The sequence below is a fragment of the Delphinus delphis genome, chromosome 5 (genome assembly GCF_949987515.2).
Source record: "Delphinus delphis chromosome 5, mDelDel1.2, whole genome shotgun sequence".
NCBI classification, from domain to species: Eukaryota; Metazoa; Chordata; class Mammalia; order Artiodactyla; family Delphinidae; genus Delphinus; species Delphinus delphis.
The window spans coordinates 53,131,045-53,155,136 of NC_082687.1; the positions used below are offsets into that span (position 1 = coordinate 53,131,045).

At 34.5% G+C, this 24,092-nt stretch overlaps 1 protein-coding gene across 1 annotated transcript; it reads left to right on the forward strand.

The window, feature by feature from the left end:
* Positions 1-10,294: 10,294 nt before the first annotated feature.
* On the forward strand, positions 10,295-23,525 carry SULT1B1 (sulfotransferase family 1B member 1). The gene is made up of 7 exons (XM_060011723.1): positions 10,295-10,442; positions 10,724-10,852; positions 14,477-14,574; positions 16,333-16,459; positions 17,096-17,190; positions 19,345-19,525; positions 23,311-23,525. Exons 1-7 carry the CDS (start codon positions 10,295-10,297, stop codon positions 23,421-23,423), a joined length of 891 nt encoding a protein of 296 aa, XP_059867706.1. The 3' UTR covers positions 23,424-23,525.
* The last annotated feature ends 567 nt before the right edge of the window (positions 23,526-24,092 follow it).

Consider the following 24,092-nt stretch of genomic DNA (forward strand, 5'->3'; position numbering starts at 1 on the left):
AGAATACATGTCCATATTCACAGCCCCAAGAACTTTGTCTCACCTAACCGAATGAAGCTCTCTTTCTTGAGGAAGAAGAGAATATATTTGATTGGTGGCAGTTGTATGTGAGAATTTACTTAATGCTCATTTCCATTTTAATAGTGTGTACCCAATGAGCAACAAGAGAGAGAGTCTGTATTTGAACTCACATTTATGTTGTAGACATTGAAGTTCATGATCTCATCACTCTACTATGTTCTCTCTGAAGGCTGATTACCAGACAGGGTCAAATTAATTATCAAAGAAATCAGTTGTGAGATTAATTACATGCTGACATTTACCAAACACAATTGATTAAATAAAATTAATCTGCTTCCTATACCTAGGACTAACAACTTTTAATATATCACATAACTATGATTATCAACATAAATCTAAAAGCCTTTAATTCATCAAAACATTTACCAAGTTCATTCTAAGGGTCAGGATCAGTGTTAGTCTATAGCAACAGCAAGTACAGTTGTGACTGTTGTGTACTCTACAATTCTAGGAGGTAATATTCATACTGAAGTATAAAACCTGATGTCCCTAAGTGAGACCTTGAAAGACAATTCGTTTATGAAGAGGAATAAACTCCAGGCTTTGCCATCAAGGGACTTTGAACTAAGTTGAATAAGTGGATTCCTTAGCTTTTGAAGACATCTAAGGAAATAAATCTGGATTCTGCAAGCTCACTTTTGGATATTTTCATTTCATTTCATTGACATTTTCCAATGTCAATAAATTTTTGTGTTTCTTGTGAATATTTCTTTATCCAATAATACCCCTCCACTGTTACCATCCTTCTTCTTCATTAAGTATGACCAAGGTGTATAAGAATATCAATATTCAGATGAGGGATTTTCCAGTTCTGAATAGGGAAGTGAGGAAAAAAACATCCGTGTAACCTATTTTCATAAGGGAAATAGATTGATCTTTACACTAATCCCTGCTTTCTTATGTAAATGAGCTATGATGACACAAGGAATTTCAAGGAAGTGGCTCTTACCATTATTTCTATCACAGGAGGGAAAAGACAGCCTTGTCCTCAGGAGTTTACAGACAAGCAAGTAGTTTCAAAAAAGGTTAGCTTCTCCTTTGGACTCACACGTTCTTAAGAAGGGTAACTAGAAAACTATTATATATGCAGATACCACTGGTATAAGAAAAATGAAATTTGGAGAATATTGATAAATATTAGGATATTAAATCAGATACTGTTAGATAAGAAAAATAAAATGTCCTTAAAACATAAAAAGAGAACTAGGGAAAGCATCATAATCTGAGAAAAACTGTCATCACTTTTGCCTTGAGTTATATATCACAAAAACAAAATGTCCAGTTTCAATGTTTTTTCTCACTTTCATTTTTAAACTTACTCTTTCAAAAATTTAGAACATTTATTCAGTATTACTAGGTTCACAATTTGAATATATAATTTTTATAAACATGTAGTTAAAAATAAAGTTCACTGTGGTTATTATAAGCATGCATGGCTAAAATTTAGAAGCCTTTTTTCCTCACAAATGTGTATATAAAAATCACGTATATATTCAGCATTTCTTTGTATTTGCTTTGCATATGCAATTTTTAAAGCATAAGACACACTCCCTGTCTTCAAAGAACTTATCTTCTTATAAGATAAATAATAAAAAACTAAAATTTATTAATATATATCAGGCTATTATGCAAAGGTAAATTGCATGCCACAATTCCTGAGAAGAAAATAAATAAAATTAAAATGGCAAATTGGGGAAATATTTGTTCCACTTATGGAAGAAAAATGATTACTGTCCTTAATATATAAAAACCTCTCAAACTTATCAGAACATAAACATTTTAATAGAAAAAATTGAAAAAGAAACTAACAGTAGTTTACCCACCCCTTTAAAAAATCATTAAATGAGAAAAGCATAAAAAAGTCAAGCTCTGTGTAATTAAAGAAATGCCAACTAAAATAATGAGGTGGCAATTTTTGCCTGTAAGATTATACTGCTCCACAATGGTAAAATTAAACCATCTGCCATATCAGGTGTTGGTCATTAGGATTGATTAGAGGTGCACTGATATTCCGCTAATGAGAATTTAAATTGAATGAAGTACATACCTTTGTTTTAGCAATTCTGCTTCTAAAAGTTTTTTCCAAAGTATGAAATATTTTTCTTAATAGCGAAATTCAACATAAAACTGGTATGTATAACATACCATTTTGGGGGGACAAATTTGTGTAAAAATATTTAGAATACTCTGCAAATACCCAAATATTAATAGTGGTTGTTTCTGTGGGTGAAATTTAGAACAAATTTAAATCCACATTTTCTGTATCTTCTGGAATTATTTTGCATTGTAACTATATTACTTTTACAAAGAAAAAATATTTTAAGATTTTGTGTGCCTTTAAAATTTTATCTTTCTCACCTGCCATAAAATAATTTGCTAATTTTTATTTAACTTCTCATAGAATTTATTTACGTATTTATTTTATTAGACACTCAGTGACACTGAAAGAATTCAAACTTCTTAAATACTTCCATTTAGACTGGTTGATGTGTACACAGGGCTAATTTTAGGGAAAAAAGAATACATGCATTGTGAATCTTTTCTGTCTTTCTTAATCTCTCTTTTAGCTCTATTATTTTGTTCCTTAAGCCCACATGACATGACTTAGAAGTCACAAGTTGTTTTCTGAGCCTGATTCTTTACCTGATGTTTATAGGATCTTAGCCAAATCATTTAAAATCTTTGAATCTCAAGGGGAAAATTTGAGCTATCAACAGATTGAGAATTCCTTCAATTAATCAATTTATTTATAAATCAGCAAGGCAAACACAATGCCTTTCTTTTTTTTCGTAGTGTAGTGTCCTGGGACATGATAGATCTGGTGACTAAATAAATGAATAGATAGATAAATGAATGAATGAAGCATAGAATATTAATACATGTTTTAAAACAAGAGTGAATTTTCATTCATTGTTCTCAAAAAATGGTCCTCAAACCAGTAGCATCAGCATCATCTCAGAATGTTGGAATAGCAAATTTTCAGGCTCCACCTTAGACCAACAGAATCACAAACACTGTGGATTGGGACCCAGTAATCTGTGTTTTGTCATTGCCTCCAAAACGATTCTGAAACACACTAAAATTCAAGAATCTCTGATTTCGGTTGTTTTTCAATTAGTATATACTGATCAAAGTTTGATGCATTAATTGATAATGGGGTTGCAGGCAATCCATGCACATCTAAATAGTTTTCCTGAAATTAACACCTTATGCCAAAGTTTGCAAATTCCTTTCCTTGGCATGTGCCATACAAAAGTGTTTATATTGTTTCATGTATGTAGTTAGGTGCCAATACTTAAACGTTGAGCATTTGGACAGCTCACAAAAAGAATCGAGACCTCTAAAAATGTTGCCCTCTTTTCTGCATGGCAAGGATATGCTGGACATTAACCCCTCCAGCCTCATCACCACTTTATTCTCCTACTAAACTTCTTTGTGTATTTGTGACTTAGAATTAAAAAAAAAAAAGAAAAGCTGAGAGGTCGTAGAAATGATTAGCATGACAGAAAACAACTGCATTCTGAAACCATCAGCTCTACCCTCTGGATTTCTGCTGCCAAAATTATTTTATCTTCAGTATATGTTTGTATATCTTTGCTCTTTTCATGATATTGGAAACTCATGTTTCTTTCAGATGAAAACACACACATATACAAACAACTTTTCATCATGATCAAAATTATTACAAGACATTCTTATAAGTTGTAAAGAAACAACAGACTCCCATCTACTGACAGTTCAAGTTCTTTCCCTTTGCATTTCTCTCAAACTCTTTGAAGCCATGTGGGAACCTTTAAATCTAGCTAATCTCTGACTTTGCTTACTTTTGGCCACCACCCTGATTCATTTCCTTCTCAGGGATTACTGGCTCTTCCAGCAGTGGAAGCAGCAGGCCCTGTCTCTGTGTGTGTAGTTCAAAATTTTTATATCTTAACTGCCTGTGAAGTCACTGACTACAACATTCAGATCATATCCTTAAACATTTTTTTCCCAGAGACAGGAGTGAGCCTCCCTGAGTGCACCTTGCCCTGCCCTTCAGGACTACCACCAGTACGCTGTGTTCCTTTCCGCAACTGCACCACCGACTGAAAACGAAAACTGAAAAAGAGATTAAATTGTGAGGTAAAGTTTTCTTTTTAAATCTCTTTTCTCTAAGTTTTGATCTTGCATCCACAGTGCATTGGGCTCCTTGAATGGTTTCCATTTTGAACGCATGTTTATCATTGGGATGTTTTTGCCTAATTGCAATTTTCCCATGGGAAACTCAGTGTTTCCTGTTATGTTTTGCAGAATCTCAGGCTTTCAGTGATCCCTTTTATTTTTCTGGGTTTAATGGGACTCTTGTGAAGCATGCCAGGATTGAGGGTCTTCTCATAAAACTGTAAGCCTCATAAGCGAAAAAGGAGTCCACTCCAAGTTCTCACTTCTCTGCTCCCATCTCCCCTTCACCCCTATATACACATGTGCACATACACACAGATACACACCACGTTAAGGTACACTCCACAATACAGAACATATTATTTAATTCATTTATTTCAGTAGCTGGAGTTTGATGTAGACCAAGTAGAACTGTACTTTGTTAGGGTGAAACAAATGGAAGAAATATTCTTTTCCCATTAAAAGAACCATTCACCTTTAGTGTCAGATGACTCAGTTACTTTCTCCTAAGAGGGGCATTGTTTCCCATTTTCCTTTTTATTCTATTAATTTTTTTAAAGTCAATTTTAGACATTTTATTTTTTAGCTTATGGCTCAACTTAACTAGGAAGATTTGTAGTATCATGTAGACCACATAAAATTTATATAACCACATAAAATTTTTTGTCACTTTATGGTAAGATTTAAAAGATTTTTAGGGAATGATTTTTATATTTTAAAGTAAATATCACTCATAAACCATAAAGACTTTTAGGAACCGACTTTTATATTTTAAAGTAAGTATCACTCATAAACTCAATAACATTAGTTATCTTATGTCTTTGGGCCCTCTTCCCTGAATCTATCTTCTCATATAATTCTAAGCTCATCATCATCCACTGGTCGTGATGAAGCAATGTTAATTCAAGACTGCTACTCCAACATTCTTGAATTGGTTACACCCACTTCCCAGATGTGATTCGTATGTATTCACGATCATCTTTTTACTCATATCCATCCTTCTCTGACAACATTTTTGCAGCATGAGGAGTTAAAGCTTTATGTCAGAGCAAAGTTTGCTTTGTCAAAAAAAATTTCCCTACAGTTAGGAACATCTTTGACTCTAGTCAGGCCCATCCATGTAGACATGCAGTATGACCAAGTGAGCAGAGCTGGGGAAACTGAACTCTATTTTTGAGACACACACTCACTTGCTGTGTGTCTGAGCAGACTCTCTGAAACTCTGTTTCCTAATCTCAATCTGTAAAATGAAAGTAAAACTTATTGTCAGGGTGGGTAATGATTAGAGATAATATATATTAAACACAATCAACACTATTTTCTGGAAGAAACTTAATTCATTTTGATAAATCATTTATATACATCTTATATTGTCAGAGAGTAGATTAAAGGTGTTTTAAAATCATGCTTCCCAAATTTTCTTATGAGTATAAATTACTTGGGGATTTTATTGAAATACAGGTTTTGATTCTGGATTGGAGCCTGAGATTCTGCATTTCTAACAAGCTGTCAAATGATGACAATAGTACATGGTGCTTGTACATGGACTGTATTTAAATAGCAATTATGAATCAATTATATAAATATAAAATAATAGTACAAGTCAAATTAAAATGAAGAAATGAAAACTTTAAGACATGAAATGGAGCTAGGAATGATGTTATAAATGTATAACATAATGTTAACCACCTACTGTGTGGGGAAAAAATTTGTCTATATGATTTATAGCAGACACTATGGAAAATACATCTGTGTCCTCAATACTCACTTGCTTTCCCATAACAATCTGTATGTTTAATATGAGTTGGTAAGTGGACTTATAGTCCTCCTAAATTTTATATTCTAGAGCCAAAGAAGAAAAAGAGAGCCTCACTTATTTTCCTCAATTAATTCAGAATATACAAGTGTTCAAATGAGGTCTGGATTTGATATTTACATTTACATAATCTGGAAAAAACAATTTGCTAAGAAATTAATAGAATAAAATGTTTCAAGGAAAACCATCTCATTTACTATGTGAAATAAAAATCTAATATCTGAATATACTATGTTGATTTCTGCCATCACTCATTCTTTATATCCAAACTCGGAAGTTACACTGTCCCCAAGATCTTAGAAGATTCTGGATGGGAAGTGTAGGTCTCATCATTCATTCATTCATTCATTTATTCAGTTCATTTAATACCTACTTTATTCCAAACACAGTGTTTACATACTGTTTCACTTCTTGCCACTTCCTGCTCTGCTGAGTTCTTGACCAACCACATTATTTATTCCCTTCTTGAGGCTGCTGACATGATCCACAGTAATTCAGGATGGCGAATTTTTTCTACTAGAACCTGCCCCTGCACTAACAAGGGACCATGAAATCAGCCAGATTTTTTTACCAAAAATAAAGGATAATTGAGAAGCATAGAAAAGGCAACAATTTAATATGGAATATTTAATAGAATTTTCCCCAAATGCCCAGTCTACTCAGCTCTCACTGGCATCCGTTTCTTAGGATCTTGCCTACTGTAAACATGTTTGTGTCTACTCTCTGCTGAGACTCTGCTCTTTCATTAATATACACTTTTCTAAGCTTCCGAGGCCCCAACTCCTTTATTCTATGAGCAGTAATGAAGATGCAAAATTCAAATGATTTGAACTGTATTTCTAGCATAAGATGCCGTATATTTTAAGAAAAATCCATTCTTTAATAACAACTTTTATTGGGAAAACTTAAAGACACACTATTGTTGTAAGTATACCTGTTAATTATAAGATATAAAATATGACATATAATTCATGTCTTATAACGTAAAATGAAGAAATGTTTGTCCAGATTTCTCTCTTCTAGACTTTTTTAAGGGGCTAGAGGATGGGGGCTAGTAGGGTGTAGAGAAGTTATCTCTAAAACACTAGTCTGTTACACCAGCATATTTTTCCTAATCTAAAGCATAACTTTTTCTATACAAATCAATTTTAGGCATATGAGTTTAAATTACAGCTAGCTTTTATATTAGTGATTTTGTTTGTGGTTCCCATTACACAAGTTACTACTGAAAGCTTAATAAGTGCAATCACTGTTTAAAGCACCCTCAAAGAATTTGGAATCACCGAATTACACAAAATATTTGCCTGATAGGGCTTCCCTGGTGGCGCAGTGGTTGAGAGTCTGCCTGCCAATGCAGGGGACACGGGTTCGTGCCCTGGTCCGGGAACATCCCACATACCGCGGAGCGGCTGGGCCCGTGAGCCATGGCTGCTGAGCCTGCGCGTCCGGAGCCTGTGCTCCGCGACGGGAGAGGCCGCAACAGTGAGAGGCCCGCGTACCGCAAAGAAAAAAAAAAAAATTGCCTGATAAAAGAATATATGTATCAATTAATATGTCAATCAGAGGTGTAATTTAGCTTGTTAATTCAAATTCTATTTATCTGTTGTATACATTATCTATTATTATTGATTGACAGATTCTCAGAAATAAATGGAAAAATAGATTATGATGGATCCTATAACTTATACATTCTGCATTTCCTTCTATTTCTGAGATGTTTACATTCCATGGGGGCAGAAAGAGGGTTGTAAAATGAGAAACACATTAGGAAGAGCAAGACTACAGTTTCACTTACAAAGTTCAGTGAAAATGAAGTGGAAAAAATAAATAATGAGTAGCTCTATGTGATGGTCAGTTCCGTGTATCAACGTGATTGGCTCACAGTGAGCCCAGATATTTGGTCAAACATTATTCTAGCTGTGTCTGTTAGTGTATTTTGGGGTGAAATTAACATTTGAATTGGTAGACTATGTAAAACAGACTGCCCTCCCTGGTGTGGACAGGCCTCAACCACTCAGCTGAAGACCTGAATCACATAAAAAGGAGGGCCCTCTGGGAGTAAGGGAGAATCCCTCCTGCCTGGCTGTCTTTGAGCTGGGACATTGTTTTTCCTACCTTCACACTTAAACTGAAATATTAGTTCTTCCTGGATGTCAAGCCTGCCGGCCTTCAGAAGAGAACTACACCATTGGCTATCCTGGTTCTCCAGCCTGGGATAACTGCATATCTTTGGATTTGTCTGCATCCATAATCACGTGAGCCAATTCCGTATAATAAATTCCCTCCCTCTTTCTCTCTCTCTCTCTCCATACATATATATATATATACATATATATATATGTAATTGATTCTGTTTCTCTTGAGAACCCTGACTAATACAGTCTCTCAAGACCCAAAATGTTTTGAATAGATTAACAGATCAATAAGATTCTAATTCAGGGTTAGCATTATTAGGATTATTATGATAAGGATAGTTTATTAATTAAAGAACATGCATAGCAATTTTTATATTATATATATATACACATAAAGAGATTTACTATACATAATTGGCTTAGATAATCTTAGAGGCTGATAGGTCCCAAGATGTGCAGGATGAATTGGCAAGCTGGAGACCCAGAATAGCGGATGATTTAGTTCCAGTTTGAGTCTGAATGCCTAAGAACAAGGAGAGCTAATGGTATAGTTCCAGTTCAAAACCTGCCAGGCTTCAGACCCAGGAAAAGTCAATGTTTTAGTTCCAGCCTGAATGCAGGAAAAAAAGCTGATGTTACAGTTCAAAGGCCATCAGCTAGGAAGAATTCCTTCTTACTCAGACTTTTTGTTCTATTCAGGTCTTCAACTCACTGAATGAGGCCAACCTACATTAGGGAAAGCAATCTGCTTTATTTAATACACCCATTTACAGATTAATCTCATCCCAAAACATCCTCACAGAAACACCCAGCATAATGTTTGACCAAATATCTGGGCATCTCATGGTCCAGGCAAATTGACACATAAAATTAATCATCATAGCTTCTAAGCAAAATAGAGTAACAGAAACTAAATTTTCCCCCTTGTGTGAAACAATCAAAATGAATGATAGTGGATAGGAAACAAACAAAATGAGCCCTACAGTTTCCCCAGCTTACTGTCATGAGAGAATTTCTGGGCCACAGCTTAGGGAGGAAAACCCAGGTACACCACCAGACAGCCAATAAAAAATATCAGGCAGGCAAACTAGCCGAAGAAGGCAACCATAGGTAAGGGAAAAATTAGTTAACTGAAAACAATCTAGAACTCACACAGATGTTAGAATTAGCAAAAAAAAGATATTAAAATAGTCATTATAGCTATATTCAATATACTCAAAAAGTTGAGACAGAAAAAGTAAAATCATGCCCAAAATGATCTTCTAGAGATGAAAACTACGTCTGAGAAAAACATTCATTGGATGGTATTAACATCAGATTACACATTTCAGAAGAAAAATTTAGTGAACATGAAGAAATATAGCCATAGAAGTTATCCAAATTGAGAGACAAAAAAGATTTTACAAAATGAATAGAGCTTCAGTGAGCTGTGAACAACTTTATGTAGCCTGGGTTCTCAGAAAAAGAGAGAGAAATAAAAAAAAAAATTTTTGGAAGAAATGATGACTGTCAACACAATTCAGAGAAGTTCAATAAACGTGAAGCATAGGCACACAACAACAAACACATGAAAATAACCACACCAAGGCACATCATAATTTAGTTGCTCAAAACCAGTGATAAAAAAAGAGGATCTTAGAAGCAGACAGAGAAAACAAATTCATTATACTCAGAAGAATCAAGGTGAGAAACACAACAGGTTTCCTGTGAGAAAAAATGAGGTACAACTGGAGTATAACAATGACTGACAGATTTATTTTGCTTTAGGTCCAGATATTTTTTAGCATATTTCTGTGAAGTGGGATTTTTAATTCAAAGTAAAATGTGCAGTTCTATTTCTTTCCAAAGCTTCCATTAAAGACCTTTGATCTGCTTGTCACTGAGCCAGCTGCTGCTCTTGCAGTCTACAGCTGTACACCCATAAAAATGCCCTTTGTATTTAGATCTCTTGTGCTCAGTGTGTTAAAGGCCAATTTTACTGTCAAGTTGCAGTGTCTTAATAACATTAGTTACTCAGTTTCTTATTTTTACCCTCTTTTTTCCTCCATGATTTGATTATTCTTAAGTATTCAATTAAGTATTTTTACAGTCTGGAACAAAGATGACTTCCCAAAAAGATGTCCTGAGAAAAAATCTGAAGATAGTCCATGGCTGTCCCATCACCTATGCTTTTGCAAACAACTGGGAAAAGATTGAACAGTTCCAAAGCAGGCCAGATGACATTGTGATAGCCACTTACCCCAAATCAGGTGAGTTTTGTGGCCTGACAAATGCACGTCTGACTTCAGCTTTTGTTCCCTGAAAATTAGCTTCTCTACAAAATCGTTAACATCCTAAATAAAATTAGTATTCCTAAAAGTCAGTCTAGCCATCTACTTTGAGGATATTAAAATGGACATTTGGGGCATAGAAAGAGAAACTCTGCAGAATTAATTTTCTAAGATAATATATTAAGGTGGCAGGCTTCCAACTGGGACTTTTTGCCCCCAGATTCAGGTGAAGGTAATAAAAATGTTGTCTTTTGCCACAGGTACCACTTGGGTTAGTGAAATTTTGGACATGGTTCTAAATGATGGAGATGTTGAAAACTGTAAGCGAGATGTTATAACTGTGAAAGTTCCAATGTTGGAAATGGCTCTTCCTGGACTGGGGACTTCAGGTAATTTTAAATCACCCAGAATTTATAATTTTGTAGTAGTATTTACATCACATATTAAACACTGTATTTGTGATGTCCATTCAAGGAAAATGGAGTATATTTGGTAACATAAAATGGAAGTTTTGCAAGCAGTACAATAAGCAAGGCATACAGAGAAACTGTAGTTTAGTCCATTGCATGCACATCCAGGTATGCTAATCAAAGATAAAATAATTTTGTTATGGAAAACAACTAAAAATCTCATTGATAAAAAAACCATTTGTTATCTTTTACTGAATTTTGTTGTATAAAATTTGGCAGATTAGAACAGTAATTTCTTAATTTAGAACATTGCTGTAATTAAATAAATAAGAAGTACCAATGCCTCATAAAACATAAAATTTATTATTAATACAATTCATTTTTCATTGCACAAATATTTACTGAGTTCTTCTAAATAACTGTGCACTGTTCTATGGACTAGATAAAAACGATCAGTAGGGGCTTCCCTGGTGTCACAGTGGTTAAGAATCTGCCTGCCAATGCAGGGGACATGGGTTTGAGCCCTGGCCCGGGAAGATCCCACATGCCGCAGAGCAGCTAAGCCTGTGCACAACAACTACTGAGCCTGCACTCTAGAGCCTATGCTCTGCAACAAGAGAAGCCACTGCAATGAGAAGCTCTCACACTGCAACGAAGAGTAGCCCCTGTTCATGGCAACTAGAGAAAGCCTGCACACAGCAACGGAAGAACCAACTCAGCCAATAAATAAATAAATTAATTAATTAATTAAATCTATTTTTAAAAAGTCAGCAAATTAGATATCCTATCTCCAAGGAGCTTACAATAACATTGTGACATTAAATAAGTAAAGAAACTAGCAATATATGAATATTGTTAGCCTAACATATCCAGAGAATAGGGCTCTACGAAAGGGAACATCAGCAAACTTTACTTTAGATTCGGTAGTTAGGGATATCGGCTCTGAATGGAGACCTAAAGCTTTGCACAGTGCTAGAGAAAGCATATTTCAGGAAGATGAAGCATTAGGTATGGGGGCCTAGATGCAGAAAAGACCTAGGTGTAGTCCAGGGACTAAAAAATCAACCACCACCACCAACAACAACAACAATGAGAGAACGGAAAAGTGAGAGGCAAAACAATTGGAGACGGGGCAGGGACAGATCATGCAGGGCTTGTAATTCTTAAGAAATACTCAGTGAGCTAAGAGAGAATCAGCAGAGTAGGGTATCATGTAAGCAATTGAGAAGGGTTCAAAAAGCGAGGGCTAGCTTTCAAATGCTGCTAGAAACCTGGGATAAAAAGACAGTATTATGGTGGTGAATGTCTATCAATGTAAACATCAGAATTCAAATTATCTCCCCTACTGGAGCTAGTTACTTCCACAGGCAGAGAAGGACCAGCTGAGAGGGTATATGATTCCCTCTGTGTGGTTGCCTGAAGTCAGAGAGCAAATGCTAAAGCTTGAAACTAAAGGATTATTCTGGGACAAGCAACCAATCGAGTGAGTTAAGACTCCAGAACCATAGAAAAGTATGAAATGAAAAAGTGATAGCATCAAAGTAATCAGGGACAGGGGAGCCAGAGATTACTGGTGAGAGACAGAGGTTGGGGATGGGACGTGAGGCTGTGTAGCATCACCAGAGAGTGAGTAGGTGAGATTCGGCAGGTAAAGGAGAGTAAACTGACAGTCAGATTTCCTCTGCAACCTGAATGTGTATATTTGTGATGTCATTACATATTCCCAACATTCACATTTAAGTATGTAAAGGGTTCATTTAAAGGACCTCATGTGGCAAAACAATCACAAGACAGAAGAGGTTGAGCAATCTTTCAGTGAAGTTAAGAGATGGAAGAGGAAGAACAGATAGTGAAAACTTTATAAAAGAGACACATAAAATTTCAAGTCATGGACATTGAGGCAGAGTGAGTTGTGGAAGATTATGATTTCTCATTTCTATATGCTGGATAAAGTAGCTGCAGCTACCAGGTCAGTAGAAACATAAGGAATTAGCTGGTGGAATTTTACAGGTGTATAATTAATAGTTCCAGATAAAATCCAGGATACCCAATTAAATTTGAAAATCAGATAGATACTTCTTTTATTTAGTATATTTCAAATATTGCAGGGGAGATACTTACAGGTATCTGTTGTTTATGTGAAGTTCAAATTTAACTGGGATTCTTGCATCTTTATTTCCTAAGTCTGTCAACCCTATCTGCATTGATATTAAGGGGTTCTTCTTGACACCACCATGTGCTATGAGCTGTTCTCTACGGAATATTCACTGGTGAACATAACAAGCTACGCTTCTGCTCTTATGGACTCTCCATTCCAGTGCGCATTTGGGAATGAGGATGGGAAGAGGCATGGGAACTGACAATAAACAAATAAATAAACATAAACTGTGAGACAAAATATGTGCTGTATAGAACATTTAAAAAGGATGACTTATTTGCAACTGAGTGGCTTTTAAACATATGTAGTTAATTTTGTGAACAATTGAAGCATAGGATTGCTTTGAATGAGTGAGTCATACAATTTGGGGCAGATGTGCCTTTGTATGCAAAATATGTGAAGATGATATATATAGGATTAACAGGTAATCTAGAGGTTAGACTGGGTGTAAGTAATATTGTGAAAAAATGTACAGGACTGTAAGATTGACTGGATGTGAAACCTGAAGGAGGAGACAAGAATAATTGAGATTTTAGGGACTGACGACTCTATATGGGATGACATCATTAACAGATAAATCTGGGAAGTGATAAAGGCCACTGAGTCCATTAAAAAATCATAAATTAAGGGTAATCACAGCTCTTCCTGGTCTATGTCAGAAATTCTCTGAGTATGCCTTTACCCCAAAAGTGCCCTCGGACTGGCCAAGTCACTTATAGATTGATCTAGGCCCCTGGGATCTTCCTAGCTCTTCATGTAGAAAATAAATGGATACTTCCTGTCACAAGGAAGTTCATATAACCCTTAACCAAAGACTTAATTTGAAACTAAGTTCTATTACTTATTAGTTGTATGTCTTTAGAAATTTCAGCCAGCATCTAAAAATTGCACAAAAATTTCATTTTTTATATGTGTAATGTATATATATATATATATATATGACACATAAAGGAAATAATGAAAATGCAGGTACAACAGGTGATGCTCTACAAAGATCTCATCTATACTACAATAGCTGCTGCATAACAATAGCCAATATGAGAATTACCAGTTATCAATATCTCTACATACAGGAAACATTTTTGTAATTACTTGTAATAATGCAAAGGCATGATAAAACTCCAAATTGCTAAGGTTGGTATTATTACTTGTCATTTGGGAGGTGGTTAAAATGAAGCCTAGAGACTCTGGGATACTTTCAGATATTTCATGATGAGTGATAAAGTTAGGATTTGAGCCCAAAGAGGCTAACTGCAGAACCCAAGCTCTTAACCATTAGAAAATATTGGCTCTTAGAATCCAGATAAATGATGCTTGAGATTGGTTCAAAATTTAGCAGCATTATATACTGGTCAAAAATATTTTGAAGAGTTGGTTAAGAAAATCCAGAAATGCAGGTTCCTTGGAGACCCTAGTATCTCCATAACCAAACTAAATTTCCCTAGGTATAGAGCAATTAGAGAAGAATCCATCACCCCGGCTTGTGAAGACACATCTACCAATTGATCTCATTCCTAAGTCTTTCTGGGAAAACAACTGCAAGGTATACTCTAAACCACAAGTAAATTTTTTAATGTGACTTTTAACCCTTTTTCACTCACATAGTAAGTAAAGTAATTGCTCAAATGTTTTGTTTATCTGTTACCATGAGAAGTGAGCTACATTAAAAAAACGTGTTTCGATTAAAAGAATACGTTTTAGCCTAAACGTACATGCTCAAGTTTTCCAAGGTTATGAAGCAACAAAATCCTTATCTCAGCACAATATTGCTACTATTATTTCCCAGCTGTCTTATATAGTTTGACCTTCCCTGAAAACTCAGCATAAGGATATCAATTCTTATTTAATAGTTTGGTAAAATTCTTCAGTGAGACATTTGAGCCTGGATATTTGCTTCGGGGAAACTTTTAAATTTAAAACTCATTTTTTTTCCAATAATTGTGAAGGTATTCAGATTGTCTATCTGGCTTTTGCTAGTTTGTGATATGTGAGGAATTCTAAGTTGTTGAGTTTTGTAGTGAAATGTTAATAATATTCCCATCTTATTCTTTCTTTTAACAGACTTTTTTTTTACAGCAATTTTATCTATTTTTAAAGCAAATTTATTTTGACAGAAAATTAAGAGGAAGTTAAAGAGGTTTTCCATATATCCCTTGCTCCCACATATCCATAGACTCCCCATCATCAATATCTCTGACCTCTCACCAGAGCGATACATTTGTTACAATTGATGAACCTACATGGACACATCATTATCACCCAAAGTCCATAATTTACCTTAGGGTTCACTATTGGTGTTGTACATTCCATGGGTTTGGACAAATATATGATGACATGTATATACCATTATAGTACCATACAGTGCAGTTTCACTGCCCTATAAATCCTCTGTGCTCCACTGATTCATTTTCTCCCCTTAACCCTGGCAACCACTGATCTTCTTATTGCCTCCATAGTTTTGCCTTTTCCAGTATGTCATATTGTTAGAATCATACATACGTAGCCTTTTCAGATTGCATTCTTTCACTTAGTAATATGCCTTTAATATTCTTCCATGTCTTTTCATGGCTTGATAGCTCATTTCTTGTTAGTAATGAGTAATAGTCTATTGACTGGAGGTACCAGGGTTTATTTATCCAGTAACCTACTGAGGGACATTATGGTTGTTTCCAAATTTTGGCAATTATGAACAAAGCTGGTATAAACACTCATTTGCAGGTTTTTGTGTGAACTTTATTTTTCAACTCCTTTGGGTAAATACCAAGTAATGCAATTTCTGGATCATATGGTAAAAGTATATTTTGTTTTGAAAGAAAAAAGTGTCTTATGAAGTAGCAGTACCATTTTGCACCCCCACCAGCAATGAATGAGATTTCCTGTTGTTCCACACCCTCACCAGGATTTAGTGTTGTCACTGTTCTAGATTTTGGCCATTCTAAAAAGTATGGAGTTGTGTCTCATTGTTTTAATTTGCATTTCCCTGATGAAGTAAGATGTTTGGTATCTTTTCACACTCTTATTTTTCTTTTAATAGCTGCAAGATTTGTTGTGATATCCCCTGTTTTTTATTGATACTAGTAATTTGTGTCTTCTCTATTTATTTTGTCAGTCTTGTTAGACGTTTATCAATTTTCTTGATTTTTTTTAAAAGATCCAGCTTTTTGTTTCATTAATTTTCTTAATATTTTCCTGTTTTTAATTTCATGGATTTCAAACCTGTTGGTTTACATGCCTACTATATGTTACTTTTTTTCTTAAACAAAATATCATGTATTTGATTTTTTTCATCCTCTCCCTGCAGATGATTTATCTGGCTCGAAATGCCAAGGATGTTGCAGTCTCATTTTACCATTTTGACTTAATGAATAATTTACAACCTCTTCCGGGAACCTGGGGAGAATATCTAGAGAAATTCTTGACTGGAAATGGTACGATGGCCTTGGCTAAAAATTAATGTCATTTTTAAATTATTTTAAAAAATAATATTAACCATTACAAGTATGAATTTTCCTTTCAAAACACTTATTTTTCCAAATCAGTAACAAGTACATTCAAATACCATTTAAAAATTAAATCAAATACATCTAATATTTTACTATGACATTCAACATATAAACCTGGTATTAAACATTGGCTTAATGAAAATATTCTTGAATCTCTTTTCAGTTGTTAAAAACTCATTCTCAGTTCCTGCTCAGAATAGAAATTGTTTAACTTGCCCAAATCATTAGTTAAATCTGTTACAGATATATTTATAGTACTTAGGTAAATAATTGATTGAGTACTTCATAAAAGAATAGTTTTCTTCTGTGTGAGGCTAAGTATAACCTGTTAGAGGTCAATGTATTTTCATTTGAAATGCTTCTTTTGTACTTAATATTTTTAAAATCTGATTATACATCCATAAATGGCTGATGGTATATAATTGTTTAAATTGGCTTTACAGTCTCAGTTCCCTTGAGTACTAAATTCCACAAAATGTTTGTACACTTTGACTTATTGGTCACAAACAAATCTTTGATTTGATGAATGCTTATGGAAGTAGACTGTTTCTCTGGTTTTAGTGGCCTTTGGCTCCTGGTTTAATCACGTTAAAAGCTGGTGGAAGAAAAAGGAAGAACACCCAATACTTTTCTTATTCTATGAAGATATGAAAGAGGTAAAATGGTAGAAATGCATTCTAGATAATTCTTTAGCTACATCCTGGGGTAAAAGGATTATTATATTTTTTCAACTTGGACTCTGTGGAGTCCAAAATGACATGATTGCTTTGCCTATTTTCCTTGCCTACTTACCCAAATCTGGTTAAGGTCATTAATGACAATAACTGAAATCAGGGACATTTTTATCCTCATCCTTCTTAACCATTGTGTTTCTTTTGGGCACCTTTTCTTTTCGAACTTCTCTCCTACATTTAATTGGTTATCACACTGTCATGGTTTTCCTGTGAATCTCTATCACTTACTCATTTTTCTTTTTGAACTCTTTGCTATAGTTTGATGATCATGTCCAAGCCCACTGTTGCCAAAACTATTTATGTACTAATGACCCACCAAAAACTCCATTTTAACTTCTACCCTGAATTCAAACCCATGTTTTTATTAAAACAACCCTCAAATTTAACATGTTCAAAACTAAACTCGTCTTGCTTCTCTCTCTCCAACAGGTAAGCCTTTTCCTTTATTCTCTCTTTTGGTTAATGATGTTTGGTTGTTCATTCAGAGTTCAAAGCTTGAAAGTAAATTGTCCTCACTGGCTTTCATGTAGCTGATATGGTTCCACTATATCCTGAACATCCCATTGTTTCACATGCTCTAACTATTATATCTTTCAAATGTGTCCTTCTCCTTTACATCAGCTCGGTGCTTTGTGACCACCTAGAGGGGTGGGATAGGGAGGGTGGGAAGGAGAAGCAAGAGGGAGGGGATATGGGGATATATGTTTATGTATAGCTGATTCACTTTGTTATACAGCAGAAATTAACACACTATTGTAAAGCAATTATACTCCAATAAAGATATTAAAAAAAAAAAGACAACAGGGCTTCCCTGGTGGTGCAGTGGTTGAGAGTCTGCCTACCGATGCAGGGGACGCAGGTTCGTGCCCCGGTCCGGGAAGATCCCACATGCCGCGGAGCGGCTGGGCCCGTGAGCCATTGCTGCTGAGCCTGCGCGTCCGGAGCCTGTGCTCCACAACGGGAGAGGCCACAACAGTGAGAGGCCCGTGTATAGAAAAAAAAAAAAAAAAAAAGACAACAAACTGAGATTGCAAAAAAAAAAATACACATGCACATACATTCACCACACACACACACACACACACACACACACACACACACACACACATAAACACACAGAGAGTTAATAAGACATATTATTAAATGCTGTTGCTTCCCTACTACATATCAGATACAGTCCAAATCCTTCAGCAGGACATCCAAGGATGTTCTCAATTTTACCCCAATTCATCTTTCTTGATTCATAGCCTCTCCCACTCCTATAAACAACTCAGCTCTAACTGCAACCACTTTGCTTTTTTTCTCCCTTGAACACACTGTGAGAACCTATACCTCCAAGAATTTTAACTATTTTCTCTGCTGGGAATTCACTCTCCAGCCACTCAGCAGACTGCATCTTGGTAAATTCTGACTCATCTTTCTAAACTCAGCTTAGATGTTACCCCCTCAAAATCTTTCTAGATATATCTATGTAGATTTTAACTTAGCTTCCTAAAAAGTTATAAATATTAAGTTTATGTCATTAGAATCTGAAAAAATGATTTATCTCTCAGATTTTTTTCTTCTTATTCTCAAAGACCAATGAATCATTTAGGTCTTGATATCTTTGCAACTTCATTGGAGTTTATTTTTAATAATTTACATCCAAGCAAGATTTGATCAGTATTTACACTTTAAAAAATACCTGAAGTTTTCCCTGAATTTATTATTTTTGTTTTTAAATATTATTATTAAGAATAAGAAAGCAATTTTGATGAAGAACAGAAAAATAATGGCAGAAGGAACAAAGATACTAGGTCCCTAAAACATTTACATTTCAAATCTGATCACAAACTGAGCTTAAAATCATTACTATAATCTTTTTCTCTAAATACTGTTAATATTTAGGCCAAGATTTATTCTTATTGTACTTTGAATGAAAACTAAAAATATAAGATTTAGAACAAACAAAATATTCCATTGTAATTTTACTAAACATAAATTGTTGATTTTTCTCATTTTTATGATTTTTTTCACATTATGTTAATGAGTTATTGTGTACCATTTTCTAGCATATGTCTCTTTACCCACTGATAGAATCCAAAGAAAGAAATCAAGAAGATTGTTAGATTTCTAGAGAAGAACCTGAATGATGAGATCTTGGATAAGATCATCCATCATACCTCCTTTGAAATGATGAAGGACAACCCTCTGGTGAATTATACACATCTACCAAGTACAGTGATGGATCACAGTAAATCCTCTTTTATGCGCAAAGGTTAATATTTTGCTGAGTTTAATTTTCCTTTTTGCTTTCTTATGAATTACTCTGAAGTGAGGATTAGCTTTGTAATCTCTATCAAGTTACTTAGCCAATTTTGGCATCAATTCTTTCATCTGTAAAATAAGGACACTAAAAATACCTACCACAAAAGTTGCTGAATTAGATTAGAAATTATTAAAGGAAATAATGCATGTAAACACGTTATTAAAATACCTTGAGTACTTGATACATATTTCTCCTTCTATTTACTACCCTGCTAAAAGGGAGTGGTTTTGTCAATTCTGATGTGAGTCATTCCAAATTTTTTATTACTAAATCTTAAATCTTTGTTTAAATTGTCATAGGCCTCCTTCTCCTCCCCAGTAATAAACTAATGTCACTCAACACAGTACCATCTTCTTTAAAGACCCCTTATCATTTAGAAAGCAGTGATCATTTTGTTAAGAAGGATTCACCAAGAGTAATAACATTTTTTTACCATATGGGAAGTTTTTCCTCCCTAAAAATACTGTCTGAATTATAGGAAAACATGGAATCTAAAATTAACTTAAAAAAATGACAATAGAGAAATATGACATTCACTGTCAAAATACAGCTCTATTTCCATTAAGGCAAATACTGTATATTATGGTTTATTGTATATGGCTTGTGTCAAAAATGTGTTATTAATGATAAAAATAATGCATTTAACAGATTATTAACTAAAATTTGAGAAGTTATCCACCTAGTCTTGCCACCTTTCTTTTCAATGTCCTTTACTGGATTGGAGAGAAAAAGATAAAATTTCAGCTGGTGTGCCGGGAAGTAAACATAACCCTAGGAATATATTGTGCATATGAACATGTGGATCAAAACCCTCAATTTTGAAAGAGTTATATGATTACAGATATTTCTAACACAGTTTTCTCTGTACCTTAGTGTAGTCCTATACTAAAAACACTAAATTATGTTTTTCTTTTAATTTTCAAAAACACTGCACTTAAAAAATAATCTGTGGTATAAGAGGGCAAGGCAAATTTTTCATTGTAAATGGTGCATTACAAGTTTGAACAAATAAGACTGATAAATGCACAACACACACATAACACACACACATGTTTTTCTTGTGGAAGAAACAGAGACAAAAAACCTCTTTAATTAAACAAGGCAAATTTTCATTATGCCAGACCATTGAATGTAACTTCCAGGAGAGTTTTATCCCCAGTCATATGAAAATTGATATGATCCAATGATATCTCATTAGGGTATAAAGATAGATGAGATAAGCTCAGTATGTGGATTCCATGCTTTCACCAACTTCAAAGGAAAAGGGTATATGAGAGAGATAGTCTTTACATCCCCTCTGGGAGTAGTGAAGAACATAACCTTTGTGGTGAGATTGCTCTGGGATTTATCGAGGCTATGCCACTCACTGAACCTTTGACTTTGCATATATTAATAAATCTGCCACAGTTTCGGTTACATCACTGACAAAATGAAGAAAGGAATAACACCTATAGCACAAGTTTTGGGGGAGGATTTTGGGAAAAGATATATAAGCATTTACTATATTTTTTCTGACCAAAAATGATATACACAAAAGTAGCAAGTCATATTAGTCTAATATGTTCTAATCTAATAGTTCAAGATTCATCTATTCATTTATTCATTCATGCATTCAATAACACTTAAAGAATACCCTTTATTCATTAGTTAATATTTATGAAAAGCTCTTCATGAACACCTATATGCAGCTCATATTCTCTAGAATATAAATGACATGTACATCTACCTCAAGAAGCTCATAATATAATACAAGAGGCATGCATGTAATGAATATTGAAAAGGGCTCAAAAGTGAAGAATGGACAAAGGGCCAAGCATAGTTTGGTCTTCAGTCTTGAAGGAGTCCACGCTGGATAAATGAAGGTCAAAATTTAGTCACACAATAGTAACGATGTTAGGGAGAGGATAGATAATGTCCAATGTTTATGCCTATGTCCCAAACAGCAACAAAACAGAAAACCCTGAGATTTGGCAAGAATTTATTTTATCAAAAAAATTTTTATACTTCCCTCACTCTTGTGAAGCAAATGTGTTTGTGTATATAGTATTTATACTCAAAATAGAAGATTATTAGACTACTTTATATATGACTCTTTATTGTTTAAATATGCACTTTCTCTTTTCAGTGACATCTTTAGAGGTATACTATCCCAGATATGCACTACCCTCACATACATTCCAAAGAACTATTATCATTTGGTGAAAACAGAATAAAGTAAAAAACCAGGGAAACAACCTTGTCTATGGGGATATTTTTCATTAAAAGGGTTTTAAATCTTCATGAAGCAATCATGGGTTAATAAGGCTTGAAATTCAACACTATTATATGTAATATTAAATAAATTGGCAAAATTAATGTTTTCCTCCAAACCCATTAGCAGTACATTAAAAATTTATTAATTTTCCAAATATATATTTTTAAGCATCCAGTATAAAAGATTAAATGTAAATTTATATCCCAACAGTTTCACCTTTGTAAAAATGGTTCAGGGATTTTATGTGTTTGATTTTAATGCTATTCTTCTCCTCTAAAATTAAAATAAGATATGTCTAGTGAATTCAGGAAACACAAATATCATCCAAATATCATAACATCCTCATTTGTTATTTTTGTGAAATGATACTTATCAGCTTTCTGTTTCATGGTTTGACTGTGCTCTTGACCAGGTCTTTGTACAGTTTCCAAAAGTAACTCATGAAATAGAATACTCTCTGACCATTGATCCAGTGGCCAGTGGTAACCCCATGACCTAGGACAATTAGAAACACTAAAAGAATCTCTTTTAGGAAACTATTGTACAGCCCATAAATTTAGACAAGAAAATTAATCTTTCTTATGTATTTTTAAAAGCCAGACTCTGAACCTTATTTTTGATAAAGGAGGCAAGAATATATAATGGAGAAAAGACAGCCTCTTCAATAAGAGGTGCTGGAAAAACTGGACAGCTACATGTAAAAGAATGAAATTAGAACACTTCCTAACACCATACACAAAATAAACTCAAAATGGATTAAAGACCTAAATGTAAGGCCACACACTATAAAACTCTTAGAGGAAAACATAGGCAGAACACTCTATGACATAAATCACAGCAAGATCCTTTTTGACCCACCTACTAGAGAAATAGAAATAAAAACAAAAATAAACAAATGGGACTTAATGAAACTTCAAAGCTTTTGCACAGCAAAGGAAACCATAACCAAGATGAAAAGACAACCCTCAGAATGGGAGAAAATATTTGCAAACAAAGCAACTGACAGAGGATTAATCTCCAAAATTTACAAGCAGCTCAATATCAAAAAAACAAACAACCCAATCCAAAAATGGGCAGAAGACCTAAATAGACATTTCTCCAAAGAAGATATACATATTTCCAACAAACACATGAAAGGATGCTCAACATCACTAATCATTAGAGAAATGCAAATCAAAACTACAATGAGGTGTCACCTCACACCAGTCAGAATGGCCATCATCAAAAAATCTACAAACAATAAATTCTGGAGATGAGGTGGAGAAAAGGGAACCCTCTTGTACTTGGTGGGAATGTAAATTGATATAGCCACTATGGAGAACAGTATGGAGATTCCCTAAAAAACTAAAAATAGAACTACCATACGACCCAGCAATCCCACTACTGAGATTACAAATCTTTTCTTTTGGTATACATTAGCTTTTCCTTCATAATGAAAATATTTTATTCATTCATATGTTTTCTTATTTGTAATTTTTAGGGATTACAGGTGACTGGAAGAATTACTTCACTGTTGCCCAAAATGAGAAATTTGATGCCATTTATAAGAAGGAAATGTCTGAAACTGAACTTCATTTCCGCACAGAGATTTAAAGAGCCTAAACTGAAAATTTGAAGATAGAAGTCTGACCTTCAGTGTGTTGAAACAGGGACAGTTATGACTTGATTTGGGCAATTGAATGGTTTTATAAAGGGGAAAAAATGTGCTTTTAAAACTTTGATTTTTCAGTGTTGTTAATCAAGTCCCCACTCACCAAGCTTCCAAATTCCCTAAGATTAGGACAAACTGTTACCTTTTTGTACACTATTACTGCCTTTTCCTAGAGTAGTACTGACAAGAGAGAAAGTTTCCTACTCAATCTCCATATATTGTGGTTTAAAATGAAGTTCTACTCCCTACTAACCTAGCCCAAGAAATGCTGCTTTAACACTCACACTATGTTTCCTAGCTCTGCCCCAATTTCCCTTTCCTAAAAACTTGACCCTGGACGTTCTCTTCCATTGCTGTCTTCTGGGTTTCATGTTGTTCCCTGAGTCATAGCTCATCTTGTAATGCCTCTCTTGGAATTATATGGTTCATGTCCGAGATGGTATGGTTCAGATTTTGGAAATGTTATTTCCATACCTGATTTCTGTTTATTCAAATTTCTAATTTCTGAGTATGTAATTTTTGAGTCTCTAAAGGTGAAAGATCATCATTAGTCTCCCTAAGGCTCTCCCCTGGGAACAGGAGCTCTGGTCTGAGAGTCTGGGTCAAGGGCT